Source organism: Propithecus coquereli, unplaced genomic scaffold (genome assembly GCF_000956105.1).
Source record: "Propithecus coquereli isolate 6110/MARCELLA unplaced genomic scaffold, Pcoq_1.0 Scaffold32, whole genome shotgun sequence".
Lineage (NCBI taxonomy): Eukaryota > Metazoa > Chordata > Mammalia > Primates > Indriidae > Propithecus > Propithecus coquereli.
In genome coordinates this window covers 8713955-8729947 of record NW_012148841.1, presented here as the reverse complement: position 1 = coordinate 8729947, position 15993 = coordinate 8713955, and the positions used below count along the sequence as shown (strand labels likewise).

Genomic DNA, 15993 nt, shown 5'->3' with positions numbered 1-15993 from the left:
CTTTCTGTACATAAACGATGAGACAAAATCTTGCATTCTTAAAAATACTCAATACCTGTGCCATCCCATACTGTAGTCACTGGCCACATTAAATTAAAAGTAACAATTAAATTAAGTGTAAAATCATATTTAAGTGAAATAAAATTCAATAAAATTGAAATTCAGGGTCTTAGTCATATCAATTATATCATTTACCCCTATAATCAATACTTTTTAATTCATATTTTGAGGTATAGTTAATAAATAAAAATTGTGTATATTTAAGGTGAACAATGTAATGTTTCCATACACATATACATCGTAAATTGATTACCAAAGTCAAGGTAATTAACATATTCATCACCTCCCTGTTACCATTTTTTTTGTGATGGGAACACTTGAGATATACTTTTTAGAAAAATAAACTATATAATACTTTATTAATAGTTGATGATACTGTGCTGTACCTTAGATCTCTAGAACTTATTCGTCTTATAAGTGAAAATTTGTACCCTCTGACCAGTATCTCCCCATTTCCCCAAAACCTCCCCCACACCCCCACCAAGTCTTTGTCAACTACTATTGTATACTCTTTTAAGTATGACTTTTTTAGACTCCACATATAAGTGAGATCATGCAATATTTGCCTTTCTGTGTCTAGCTTATTTCACTTAGCATAATGTCCTCCAGTTTCATCCATGCTGTTGCAAATGGCAGGATTTCCTTCTTTTCAGACTGAATAATATTCCATTGTGTGTATATATGTATACACACACACCATAATTTCTTTATCCAGTCATCTGTCAATGGACATTTATTAATAGATTGTTTCCATATCTTGGCTATCGTGAATAATGCTGCAATGAACATGGGAGAGCAGATACCTCTTAGAGATACTGATTTCAATAAAGCTGGAAACAAAAATAAAAATAGCAAAAACAGTTTAGAGAAGAAACTCAAGGGAAAGAAGGGAACATCCACAGAAACCACTGGAAAAAAAAAAAAGAAGCTAAATGCTCTTCTGTTAGAAGTATTTTGTTATGGTTCTGCCTTGAACATCTTCCATAATTATTCCAAGACTAAATTTCTCAGTTCCATGATTCCAAAATTTTTAAAGAAAATTAATGTTTTGCCTCAGTTCTTTGCCACTGATGTTTTATACACATGTGCATATTTACTGTCTCTCTTGACTGATCATATTCCTATAATCCTTAAGAAGAAAATCTCAGAAAACTAAAATTAATTGGGTTCACAGAAAGACTGCATAATTCAATAATCAGTTTTGTTCTCTGCTGTTTCCCTGTGCTTAGCACAGAGAGACACAAAATACACATGGTGTTGAATTATATTTCAGAGAGCAAGAGCATTATTTAACTTCTTTAATATATTTCTCTCTTTTTTTGATCCTAAGAAATACTATTTCATTACATTTATTCCAGCAGAGGTATTTAGCTTCTAAATTATGTAACTTATTTTAGAATTTAATTTTATAGTCTGAGTAAACCCATTGATGCTTTCTGATTTACTATCCTAGTACATTTTCTCTGGGATAATAAATTGACCTTATTTTTTTTTTAACCACCAAAGTTAATACATCTCTAAATATGTCATTTTTAGTTTAAGCTATTGAGGTGGGGCTGATAGAATTGTCAGCCTCAAATATTCAAATAACATTTTTAATGACTTTAGATGTTGTCTTTACTTAGTATCAAGCATATAGCATCATCTAGTATCCATAATTTGGGTTTTTAAGAAGCTATTTAGGTTGCATTATGATTTTTCAGAAAATGCTATGTAGCAAGCACTTAACAGGTAAGATTGTCTTGCTCTCTGGGGTATGTTAAATGACATAGTTCTTACTCCTTTTATTTCTTCTTTCTTAACTTCTGATAGAGCATACCTGGCACTATCCTTTTGCGGCTTCTCTTCCAGTATACTCTAACCATCCAACATTCTCCAAAGTAGGGGTTCCTCACCTGAGGTCCCTGAGCTCCCCAGAGTCAGATTTTCAATGAAGTCTATGACTCAAAACAGATCAAAGGCCACTATTCTAAGGAGCATTGTTTCTCCTACCAACACCAATTCTTTAAAGACCTGCACTGAGATGGCAAATAGAATTGAAAAGTAGCCACATAGTACTGGGTTTTACCTTGAAGTCTCTGATATTCCATGATGACTTCTACACCTCTCCATCATATTAATACATCAGTAAATGAAAACTGTGATGTTTCCTGGGACAACAGTTTACACTGTTCAGAACCCCTATAATAGAACTCATAAATTTTAATATTATACATCGTTATTTCTGATTATTTATTTCCTAATGCTATATTCAATAAATGAAAAACATTTCTGTAATGAAAGTATGAGTGAACCCTAAATTTTAACAGTAAGTTCTAATTTAATTTTATTTGCACAATTTCAGAGTATTTAAACCTATTTTATATTCGTGTGTATGGTGCTGCAATATGATTGTTTGTTTGTTTTATTTTTCTATTGTATGTTTAGTTCAAGCAGTAAGTCCCAGGATCAGCAATCTTACTGCCGCAGCTGCTGAGACCTATGCCAATATCAGTTGGGAGTATGAGGGACCAGAGCATGTGAACTTTTATGTTGAATATGGTGTAGCAGGCAGTAAGAAACAATTTCATTACCGGATTTTTAATTTGGGGGATACATTTCAAGAGATTATGAACATTTTTAAGGATTTAATATGGATCATCACCTTGCTAAATAACTTGATCCAGTTAAATGAATGAGTTATCTAAAAAAATTATGGTGAACCATCATTCTATTACATGTTTGATATATATAACTAGGAATCCCTTTTTTTGTATTATTAATAACAAGGGGCATAAGTTCCATTACATATGTCATTTTCATATCATGATGCATAAAACTGGTTCTATGCCCTTGATATATAAACAATAGTAGTAATGAATTATTATATTGGTACCTACAAATAGGAAAAAAGAAAAATTTTTTTCAAATTGGATCTTGAAGTAGCAGAAATCAAACTGACTTGAAAGTATTCATTTTGCCCAAACTAACCCAAGAAAATTTTATAATAAATTGCAGAAAATTAAAACTTTGGGGGCACATCCATCATGTTGCATTGTTTGATACGTGAGGGGTGTCCGGAAAGTATCCAGCCATGTAACTGTTCTTGTTATGTTAGCAATGGCTGGATACTTTCCAGACAGCCCTTGTATACCCACATCAGGCACTCTACGTAATTCCTGGTCATGCCTACTGGGAGATGGGGCAGCTTTCATTTTCAGCAGCTTATGAAACCCCAGTGCCCCATCCTTAATGAAGTATGCTCTACATTATATAAACTGGGTGGCCAATAAATATTTGTGACAAAATGTTGAACAGAGTCCAACTTGATATTTAGGCTTTTATCATGCAAATAGATATTTTTAGAAATAACTATCCCTTTAGAAAAACCAATACTTGGGAAAGGTTGAATCTATAAATTGTTTAAATTAGAAGGCATTTAAGTTTACCAAAAGATTCATCTTGTGAATCTTAAAAAACAATTCCTCCCATAGTTAACTTAAGCTATTTAATATGTCACAGTTCTCTAAACAGCTTTAGAGAAACTCAACAGTTCCTAAGGCAAGGTGCAGATAAAGAAGCTTCCTTTGTATTAAAAAGAAGAATACAGTGAAAGTATATACAATTAATATGTAGTCCAGATATCCAATCAATTTTTCTTTGAAGATATTTTGTTTTAATTGATCCATTTGTCATGACTACATTTATAATAATCTAAAATGGTAAACCTAAGCATCCTAGATTTTGTCGTTAGCTTATAAAGCATTTTCCTTTCTTGAAGCATTAAGTGACTTCCAGTCCCTTAAAATATTCAAATTTGTTGTTTTTGCAAAATTTCCATAGGCAAAGAAGAATGGAGAAAAGAAATTGTAAATGGTTCTCGGAGCTTCTTTGGGTTAAAGGGTCTAATGCCAGGAACAGCATACAAAGTTCGAGTTGGTGCTGAGGGGGACTCTGGTTTTGTGAGTTCAGAGGATGTGTTTGAGACAGGCCCAGGTGAGGCACACACCGCGCCAGTTCTGGCTCAGGCTCAGAGGTGGAAGCCACCAGGCACTCCAGCGGGAGACGGGGTCTGGTGGAGCTGTGTGGTGGGTAGGGCCATGATAATGGCCCTGTTTCTACAGGGCCCTGTTGGGTTAGGAGTTTTGGTTTTTAATTGTCTTTGGCTCTTTCTATCAAACGAATTACAGAATTTAGCAAATCATCTTCTAACCACATTATTGCCAAAAAAAACCTTTACAAAAACAGAATTAAATATGATTTTTAACTTATATTATTTAGATAATTCAATTCTTCATATCACATGTATAAACTTTCTCTGAGTTAAACTGAAATTTTTGAAATGCTTTTGAAGTTGAAATCAGTTATAAGAAAGTCACAATTCTTTATGTCAAAATGGACTACAACCCAGCAGAACCCTGCAATTTGCTTAGACAACTGGTATGAATATTATTAAATTTGTATGAAACAAGAAACTGTACAATTCACATATTACATTTTTTATCACACAAATTTGCCTGTATATATTTATTTATGTGAACATTATCAAAATACACAAGTAAAAAGTAAAGTTTCTAAAGAAAAATGTTTACGTAAAATGCAAGAACATTCATATTTGCTCACAAGATGGAAAACAATCCCTGCTTACTTAAATTTAAACAAGGGTTTGTGTTATGTGTTCACTTTGTGGTTCATACACCCATGTTGTGTTTGGTCACTTCATGCATTCTTGAGGGAATGTTGCATATCCTGGAGAACCCGTAGACAAAATGTATTTTTTTGTGTCTTTCACTAAGAAAGCATTATGATTTTTAGATTTCTTATAATTTAGAAAATATATACTCACATGTGATTTTAAAAAAAGAAACCAAATGTAATACTCAATAACTTACTAAACTACATTTTTAAAATATTCATTTGTGAAAATCATAATGTTTTAAGAAAAAATATTTCTCCTATTACTCTGTTCCTTGTATTTCACATCCATTTATGTACATAGTTCTAGGAAACCACTCTATTAAATGTAAAAGGGAAATATCTAATTCACAGTTTACAAGATTTTTACTTGTTGTTATTGATTTTGCTATTTTAATTTCAAAATGCTAAGAGCTCAAGTAGATAATTCTGTTCATCTAGAGCTAGAATGAGAACAATAGTACTAGCATTTAGTCAGCTCTACTCTGTATCAGGCAAATGGTTTTCTCATTCAGTCCTTACAACAATTCTATGAAGCAGGCACTGTTATTACCCACTTACGCCTCATGTTAATACTCAGAGAGGTGGAATACCTGCCCAAGCCACCTAGCTAGAACATGGTAGAGCGGGGATTAGAAGCTCAGCCTTCAGACACCAGAAGAGAATCCCTCAGCACATCCACCATACAAGGTCACAAAGGCCCACACACCAAGTAGAACAGGCTGTCTCGGAAATCACCGCTTCAGTTAGCACTTGTCACATCGGAATGGTGATTCTGGACCCCAACTTGCAGGTGAGTTAGATTCACCCTCAAAATCAAGTTGTAGCATTTTTTTGTCCTTTTACAGGACAAAAGACAGCTCCTTTAGAGAATTGTTTTTTACCCAGTGGTGTAAATTGCCTACAATTCCGGCAGCAACTTCCAGATAGTTCAAGATGGTAGGTGGGCATTCTTGTTTGCCAGTGACAGAGAGACAACCAGTTACAGTCACTTTTTACATATAAATGTAACCATTAAATAGAATACATATTGATTGAGTCCTTGGGACCTTAGTTAACATATTACCTCTAAGAGCAAATGCTGTCAGCATTCTAGAATGCCTTGACTTACTGTTAGTCCAACTCCTTTCTCCTAGTTCACAATGCTTCGTCCTTTAGGGCTGCCGGATTAACTTCAGTGTGGAGGCATTATCTTCTACTGCTCTTGTTCCTCCCCTCCATGCTAGGTTCTGAGGTGTAAGAATGTCAGTACTTCACATGAAAGCACACACACTATTTGGCTAATTTTTCAACCTTGCATTCATGAGCTGCTTCTCTCTCGGTTCTGCTAATTTCAGGAACCTAGACTCAACTTTCATTTACACTTGTTTCATGAATCTTCCTAACATGATACTGTCTCTGCCTTTTATAGTCTGGATTTTTAAAGTGTATTTCTTAATTTTTTCCTATGGTACAAACTGAAAAATCAAGACTATAGGCAACGTCCTGATACTGTGCTTCTCCCCGTACTCCTGGCATGACCTCTCATTAACCACCCTACCTGATATGACCTCTTATTAACCACCCTACCTGGTATGACCTCTCATTAACCACCCTACCTGGTATCACCTCTCATTAACCACCCTACCTGGTATCACCTCTCATTAACACCAACCTACCTGGTATGACCAGGTATGACCTCTCATTAATGCCACCCCACCCGGTATGACCCTCCAGGGATGACCTCTCATTAACACCACTCACCTCCTCTTCTTCCTTTCTCACTTCTGTCCCTCAGTTACCGAGTCTCTCCTCTCATATCATAAAGGATTGAAAGCAGATTTGTTTTTTCTGGGGCCAATAGCTTTTTTGTCAACTGTCTCCAAACTTTGGCCGAGGTCTTTTTTTTCCCTTCCTAAACTTTTCTAACTATTTTAACTGAGCAGGACATGTTTATACATAGTGGATTCTTCGTAAATAGTATAGAATAACCATTTCTCTCACCTTGTGTCTTCCACGTTTATTCTATGATGCTAAGTACTCAGCATTTTCCTCAGAGACCTCCTACCACAGAGCACAGGTTATCCATGACACAACACGCACGTGAAAGCAGAAGACTGTTGTTAAAACTAACTAGAAAACAAGGAAAATTTTATTCCTCTGCCTTACTTTCTATTTTCATATCCTTTATATGTGTGTTTAATTTATCATTTTATGGATTATTCAAGTAATACATGAATATAATTTTATTGTACAAAATTCAGATAAAGTGAAAATCCTCATTTACTCTCCTAATACCCATCCATTGAAACTCAGATTCTAGAAGGAAAAGCTCCCTAAGTTTCATTCTGTGTGTCTGTGTCTCTATGTGTTTATGTGTGTTATGCAAAATCACAGTTGTGACTTCAATATGTATGTTGTGACTTCAATATGTATGTTCTAATTAAGATGATTTTAAAGTATTCTGAGAAGGCTTGAAGCCTCTTGTAGTCATTCTGGGATCTAGATCTTTTCTTGCATGGATTGAAAGTCACTAGAAGTTGTTATTTCCACTTGCACGATTTGTTTTAATCAACTTCTGGTGCACTTGCATGTGTCTGAGTGTGTGTGTGCACGCACATGCACACATGCACCTATTACTATATTGTGCCTGCTTAATCTTAGATAATGGGGCAGTGAGATATTTGATACTTTTTTTCTTTAGACATAGAGGCAAAAATCTAAAGTCAATGCGGGTGTTTGTTTACTGACAAAGAAACATAAACAGGTTTTGCATGGTTGCATAGCAGCAAGCTGCCAGCTGGCAGTTCAGTTTTGGCAGTCAGCACCTTTGTGGGGCAATGTCTGTGCTAGTACCTGAGCATCTTATTTTTCCCTTGTCAGTTGCATTTAATTATATGAAAAAGGTAAATGCCAAAACTATTTACGTAAGGCTGTAAATCAGTAAGCATACTAAAAACAAGGACTGTTTAACTTCAGCCAAAAATGTTCGAGAGACTTATGCCACTTGGTTTTTGGTTCAGTTTTGAAGAAAAAGCACACAAAGACCATGTGTGAATTGACAGAAATATATTGCCAAAGAGTATGTAGTGATGGACTTTTCAAACATTTTTACCTGTCTCAGAATGAAACGTCCCTATAGCATTTTAGTCTTTGTTCAGACTTTTGGAGATTTGATGTCTGGACATGTTTTCAGGAATGCATTACAGCAGGTGAACATAATGGCCAGTAGCACGTTTTCTGGAGTCAGACAGACACAAGTCAAACTCCAACTTTTGGATAAGTTCTTTACCCTCTCTGGGCTGGGGTTTATTCCTAATGCCTAGCTCAGAGGATTGTTGTAAAGATTAAATGAGATTATGTCCTCAGCACAGTGCTTAGCATATAGTAAGGGTCCAGGAATGTTAGCTGTCATTGTTATCACCATTGTCTTCATCTTCATCACCATCACGATGACTGTGGTATGTGTACGGAAAGGGGGAACTGCCTTTACTGGTGCTTCACTTGTATGTGGTTACGACAACAGCTCAAAACCTCCTTACCTAATGAGGTACAAGGTACTGTCAGAGAAAGGCTACTGGCCTTTGATTTGTAGTCCAGATAATGTATTTCCACATCTTGTTTTATTTCTTCCACATACTTCCATACATTTTACATTCCTCTTCACACTTGATTTTAAGCATTTCCTTTTTCTCCCTATACTTTGTGTGGAGAAAAAGAGGCAATGAGATGCTGGTTTTTCATCATATAGCAGAACCTGGCATAGGTGTAGCTGTGCTTATTTCTGCATCCAGAGATCACACACGCCTAACCCAACCATGTGAAATGTATTCAGAAGAAATCCCGTCAAATTAAAAGAGTGATATAGGCATACCTGTGGAATCAAAAGAAGAAAATCTTTTACCTTGATTATGGTCAAAAGAGAAAAAGTAAAGGCCTTTTTAAAAGGATTTCTACCAATTTAAGCAAATCCGCATGGGCATGTCTGAATAGCCATTGATGCTGCACTTTGTCCCATATGATTGACACTTTTAAGGAAGACCAGAAATGTTAATTATTCTGTTTAGGTTTTGCATATTATGACTGGTTGGATAAGGGGCTTCACATTTATTTACTCAAACTGAAAAGATGAAAACTGAAAGAATACGTATACATGTGAATGAGTATTTTCTCTTCAAACTGGTCACTTCGTCTAATAATGACTCCACTGATCAAGATGTCTTTCCAAGTCTTTTGAATGGACCCCTGGTAATAACAAATGTTGATCCTTTGAAGGTGGGTTTGGTTTCAGAAATTTCCATTCAGAACTCACTCTTGTAAATGAAATGAAAAACAAATCTAATATTTTGGGTGCAAATAGGGATGTTATATAAAATAATAAGGCTGTTTTTCTTGTATGGATTTTCTCTTTTAACAGATTTCTAAAACATTTTGAAAATGGCAGCAGCCTTGCAATGACATTTTAGCCTCTAGAAGTGGATCCTTTGAAGGGAAAACACTTCATCAGATGTATACATTCTGTTCTGTTCAAAGCGCAGTTTTATATTCCTATCATTATACTTAATGTACAATTTATCCTAGAAACTAAATTTTTAAATTCGGTTGGGAATATGTTTCTATTGCGAATATACAGTAAAAATAACTGTAAACATGATGTTCAGCAGGATTTGTTAGCATTTAATGTTAAAGAATTTAGATTTCTCTCTTTGAACTTTTTTAACTTATGAAGATTTTTCAAAGCTGAGTATTTATATAATTCCTGATTAATAACTGACAGATTCCAATTTGGGGCCACATGTAAAATATGTAAAAGCTCATATAATGTGGCAATTTTTACTACAAGAAACTACAGCAGTTCCCATTTTCCCCTTAATCCATTGCCACCAACACCATTGATTTGTTTTCCAGCCATGGCAAGCCGGCAGGTGGACATTGCAACTCAGGGCTGGTTCATCGGTCTCATGTGTGCCGTTGCTCTCCTTATCTTGATTTTGCTGATTGTTTGCTTTATCAGAAGAAACAAGGGTGGTAAATATCCAGGTAAGAAAGAAAGATTAAAGTTGCTTGATAATGCTGCATAATTACCCATTAAACTAAAAAGAAATCGTGAAGGCAATCATGTAGATTGCAATAGTATATCTTCCCAGAGACATAAATTTGGGCTTTCTGTTCAATTTTTGATCCTTTTTTATATAATGGCAACTTAAACATTGTCAAGGATCATAAGGCATTTGGAGGAGTAAATCAATCTGTTCTCTGAAGACATTGGGCTACTTCTTTAAGCTTCACATAAGTTATGGATGCTGAAGTAGCACCTAAAACCAATTGGCAAGGAGAGGGTGGGAGGAAGGTGCATGAAGTTTTCCAAAAGTAATGTATGAACCAAGTCTTGACATTGGATGTGTATAGGGATATTGCTTTCCCTGTAAGGGTAATAGTTTCCTCAATTTAGTGGGTCCAGTGAATTTATATTTTCTTTACCTGACCATTTTCCCTTCAGTTATAAGAAAAAAACCTGCAAAAAAAAATAGACTTACAAAAACAATTTAAAACCATTAATATGGCAAATAAATAGATTAGTAAAGTAGGGGATAAATCTTAGAAACTTAAAGATTATTCCTTCATCAGGTGAATTAGAAACTAAAGTAGTCCATTTTACATGTTCAATGTTCATTCTATTAGGTTGCCTCAAAATGACTAAATCCTCAAAACATATGCATGGCCACATAATAGATGTGGTTATACAGCATCTACTTGTGCATTATTTCTCACTGCTGTCTATCTCAAAGAGTGTGCTCTTAAATAAACTTTGAACAAGGAAGCACGGGATTGATGGCTAATAATGTCATTTTGAAACTTTTAGTTAAAGAAAAGGAAGATGCCCGTGCCGATCCTGAGATCCAGCCTATGAAGGAAGACGATGGAACTTTTGGAGAATACAGGTGAGCCACTGTGTCTCACTTGCTCTTCATGTCCTCTGCCCACACAAACACTCTTCCCAGAGTAGGAGGACTTGCCAGCAAGTGCTCTGCCTGGCACTTCTCTTCAAGTATAAGTGTAGAAGCGCTTCCATGTCTAAATATCTACACGTCCCTCATGGTTAAACATTTTCACTTTTCATTAAAAAATAAATTTCCATTCCAGTCATAGATTTAGAGGTGGAGTGTCTTCCACTCTATCATGTTTTCCAGAGGCCCGTGCTGTATGGGTCAACCTAGCAAAGCCAGTGTGTTACAGTGAGAATTAAAACAATAAAGACCCTACAAAAGCTGCATTGTAAAGGAAACTGTACATGTCATTTTCTAAATATATTTTTATAACCAGTGTTAGCAGACTTTTTAATCTCAGACATGAAGCTAGTTTTTCTTAAACAATACCTATATCCCTGCCCATTAGTCATGAAATGACTAGATTGTTTTCGAAGCTGTTAATTATTAAGAAATATCATAGCTCTCTACGCAGTGTGTTCATTCACCTCTTGGCTTGACTCTAACATTAAGGAAAAACTTCAACATGACCTATGGGCTAAATTTTTAAAAATCTCCTCTTTAAACAAAGATATTCTTGCCTAGGTGTTACTTTTATTCATAAAATGCCTTTGTAACTTGTTTTTTTCTTTTTATAAGTCTCTTGCTTATATAAAATATATTTTCAGTATGCACTGAACCCATCTTGAGACTTTTTTTTCAAGAAGAAAAGGCTTTTAAGGTGAAATGAAATATTTCACTATTGTGATTTCCAGGTGACATTTTTGTGTTAAGTTTTACCTATCTCTAGAGTTCATTTTTTTTATTTTTGCATGTCAATATCATGTCAATACCATGAAATATCATATTTTAATGGCAAATAACACCAAGGATGATAAATATAGAACTGATTTAGAAAAACCATATATTTTCATCAAAACTGGTTTCATACCAGTTTCCATGCAGATACAAGCATTTTGCCTTTATCATCTCAGCACCTAAGCTTTTATATTCTGATCTTCTCTTCAAAAGAGATAAATATGGTTTCCAAAAATTCTCAGAATTTCTGTATCCCGTGATACAGAAAAATACCTATTAGGGTTGTCTTGATATCAAATACTGGCTCTGGGGCTGAAAGGATATGAAAACCTCATGCAGTACCTACACCCAGTCTACCCAGAAGGTTTTCATAACACAGTAGAGCAGCCTACAGGTGCCCATAGCCCAGGACAGCCATATCTTACACTGGATAAGTAGAAATCCTCACTGATTTAATTCACTCTTCCACACGTTTCTCCCATAAAAAGGATGAGCTGACAATTACTAAATAACTTCTTATTTTTAGAGTTCTTGTGGCTATAATTCTATACACGATATGCATGCCACTTCCTTATTTATTTGTGAGAAAGCTAAATCTTTAATATAGCCTGAAAAAATATATATATTTGCATGAATTGAAAATAAACCATTATACTCACACATTCTCCACATGGTGATGGATTCCTATTCTACATTACCATGCTTAAGTGAATCTGGCAATGTACTGCTCACCGCATGGGTCTCGAATACCAACTTTCTTTTATAGCAATGTAAAACCATGACCCAAAGTCATGTGACTTTCTCCAGGTAACTATGCTACCTACTCCATTAAAACTTGATTAAAATCAAGATTGAGTTTTATGAACTAGCTTGGAATCAAGAGACTGTTAGTTTTACTTTCAACTCAGCTTTTCTATGAGGTATCTACTAACAACTTTTAATATGATTTTATTCGCAGAGCAGTACATAGCAAGTACTTGGTTACTGGCCTCACAATTACTGTATTTACATCTATTTCACTTTATTTCTTTGTCTCGGCGTTAATTCATCTGTGCTGTGTTTGTGAAGCATTTTCAAATGGCTGTCTTTAGCTTAGGCCTTGAGCTTCTTAGGAAAGAAAGATTTCATGTCGGTCTATTGAGTGCAAATCTAATTGGTGTGAAGACAAAAACACTTGCCACACAAGTAATGACATCAGTCTAGTAGGTACCAAGAGAAATAAGGTTCTGAGGGGTGTGTTAACTCAAAACACTACTCAGTGATGTGATTTTTTTGATTTATAAGGACAATCTCACAAACAAAATCACTTCCCCAAATTCCCAATAACCTTTTCTTACACATGTAGCTCTGTCCTGTGATTTTTCTGACACTGCCTCAGAATTGTTTTCCCTTTGGTTTCTTTCCTAGTTAAAGAAATCAGAAAAACTTTATTATCTTAGAACAGTTCCAACTGTTTATCACAGAATCTTTATTTTTAATAATACAATTAAGTGTCATTCTCTTCCCTAAATCACCAGGGTTCTATCTCTGCTTTGTACCTTCTGGAAGTTTTGAGCTCTGTGTTATTTATTAATTCTTACTCTCTTTCATTCCAAAAAATAAATTATTATGCTGATCACACATAGACACACACAAAATTAGGACTATTGCCTAAATGTAAATTAATTTCATTTATGATTTACTCATTCTCCACCTAAGGATGAAACTATTTCTACACGGTTGGCTCTGAGCCAGATGATATTTCATAGTGCAAAGAGGGATGGAACGTCAGTGGTGGCCCAAAATGATTTTTTTCCATGTGCTATAACCCTGTGCCTTACTCCAATACCCAGCCCCAAGCAGTTACCCTCTGGTGGAAGCCTGCAGCTTTGTTTGTTTGTTTCTTTAATTATACAGACAGTAGGATCTGCATCCTTACTAGCATATAGAAAAATCAGAGAAACAATGCAACCAACAGTGTAAGTATTTTTTTATTCTTTAGATCCATTCTTCTTAAAACCAGAATGAACCTAGATCATAAACCATACACCCATGGTAATTGAACTCATAACTGACTGCATAATTAGTGTCTCTTGCCATAGAAATCTTGTCATTCATGTGAACACAGCCTTGTGGCAAGCATGCTAACGTGTGCTCATAAGGCTTGAACGATGCCAAGATGTGTTATATACTTTAGATTTATTCTGCTCACAAACATGAACTGGGTTGTGAATAGAGTAATGACAGACTTTTAGAGAGTGGGTCAGAAAGAATGTCTGGGTCATGAATGCCAATAAAACTGCAACATGGTTTGGCCATGGAAAGGTGGTAACTACAGGAAAATCAGACAGAATTATGATTGAATTATCTGCTGTTGCTGAATTTTACTCCATAAGCATTTAATGGGTGTGTACAACTCTGAACCAAGTGCTGTTGGAAAAAGAAATTAAATTCCCTAAAATTTCATTCTTAGAGCAAGAGAAAGGAAAGAATATATTCCAGTGCTTTGTCTACTATCATAAAATTAAGAGGGAATGAAATTTTTTTAACAAAGAAGAATTTCTAAAATTCCCACTGTCTCCTCTATTGTTATTTCACAATGAATTCATTCAACCAGTATTTATTGAGTGCCTACTGTATGCTAGGCCTTGGGAATATTAAAACCAGTAAGAGTTTGGTCCCACATTGGGAGTTTACAGTTTAGTGAGGGATGCAGAGAAGTAAAAGAATAATTGACCAGAGTGTGAAAAGTGCTATGAAAGCGACAAAACTAAGGTGCCAAGGGAGCAGGAGCAGGAAGCCGAAGCCAAGCGGGCAGCGTAGAAGGAGGGTGGCACAGGGAGTCTTTCCAGAGGAAGCAATGCGGGAACTGAGTTTTGATATTGTCATGTGAGCATTTCTTTTTACCACACAATGATCTTTATTCATGAATTTAAGTTTCAAGAATATATTTTGTAGCTATATATACTATAACTTATTTTGAAATTCATTTAATCTTTGACATTCTGAGCTAAGAATTAACATCTAATACATCCTGTCCTTAAAAGTTCTTGTAAAAATGCGGGGATGAATTTGTACTTGTTTTATAAAGCTCTGTATACTATGTAGCTAAATACATAAATGACTTTTAAATCATCTTTTGTAATTTTTTGATTCTTCTCATTTGGGGAACTACCCTTTCACATTTAAACTTGACTATGTACCCAGCCATAGTGGCTCATGCCTGTAATCCCACCACTTTGGGAGGCCACAGTGGCCAGGAGTTTGAGACCAGCCTGGGCAACATAGCTAGACCTCGTCTCTACAAAGAATTTTTTTAAAAAAATTAGCTGGGCGTGGCGGCGTGTACCTGTAGTCATAGCTACTCAGGAGGCTGAGGCAGGAGGATCACTTGAGCCCAGGAGTTCGAGGTTGCAGTGAGCTGTGATTGTGCCACTGTACTCCAGCCTGGGTGACAGAGTGAGACCCTATTTCTCAAAAAGAAAAAAAGAAAAGAAAGAAAGAAAAACTTGACAGGGATATTTCCCTTAGCACAATATCAAAAGCAATTTATTTGCTATTTCATTATAAAATTCATCTTTGAGTTAGAAAAAGGCAAGCATTAATACAGTGCTTCACACAGACTTGTAACCATTCATCACATCCAGAAAGTTCTCTGTGTATGTTATACAAGGTATTTTTTAGAAAAAAAAAAAAACTCTGAGGTGGAGGCCTGGAATGGGGAGACGAGGTGTGATGGGGGATGGACACTCATACTTGTTGGACACAAACCACGTGTCAGGCACTGTGCTTGTGACTTAGATGATTTTTTCTTATTTAGCTACATTCTAATTATTGAGTACAGTGTTACATTACACCACTTCTTATAGACTAGTCTTAAAAAGATCTTGGTAACTTTGAGCAGCTTTTCTTGGAAAGACTCTGTTTGTTGATAGAGCACCCAATTCCTTCCTTCTGTTCTTTCAAGTACAGCCTGTGTTGCTGTGGATTCTCTCTCATCCACCGCAGCCATTAAGCTGAAATGAATGGATGCTTCCAGAGAGCCCTTTCTTGGCTGATCATTCATCATAACTGATACAATTGTGTATGTAAAAATCCAAATCAATCTATGGGTAAATATTAGAGAGTTTAATAATGTTGCCTGACACAAAATTAACAAAAACTCAATTATATTTCTGTGTACCAGCAAACAATTGGAAAGTAAGAATTTAAAAATTATTCTAGTTAGGATAGCATAAAAATATGATGTAAGAATAAAGCCAACAACAATATCTTCCACTGGTTACAGGGCCTTATATTCCATTCCATTGATCAATTTGTCTATCTCTGTACCAAAACTACACTGTTTTAATAATATAGCTTTTAATAAATCTTGATTAAGTCCTCCAACTTTGATTTTCGCCTTCAAGAGCATTTTAGATATTCTTGGCCCTTTTCATTTACATACATATCTTAGAATCAGCTTGCCAAGATGCACATAAAAACCTGCTGGACTTTTTTTTTTTTTTTTTTTTTT

At 35.4% G+C, this 15993-nt stretch overlaps 1 protein-coding gene across 6 annotated transcripts in view; it reads left to right on the top strand.

Moving 5' to 3' along the window:
* The window catches only part of NRCAM (neuronal cell adhesion molecule), an 80531-nt gene that overhangs the window by 57504 nt on the left and 7034 nt on the right, over positions 1–15993 (top strand). For 5 of the 6 annotated variants that reach the window (XM_012650362.1, XM_012650359.1, XM_012650358.1 and 2 more), the window contains 2 exons: positions 9622–9753; positions 10577–10655. In XM_012650362.1, the coding sequence (XP_012505816.1) occupies positions 9622–9753; positions 10577–10655 (211 nt within the window). Of the gene's footprint in view, positions 1–2487; positions 2614–3882; positions 4036–9621; positions 9754–10576; positions 10656–15993 lie in introns of all 6 variants that reach the window. The other variant, XM_012650357.1, reaches the window with a different exon arrangement.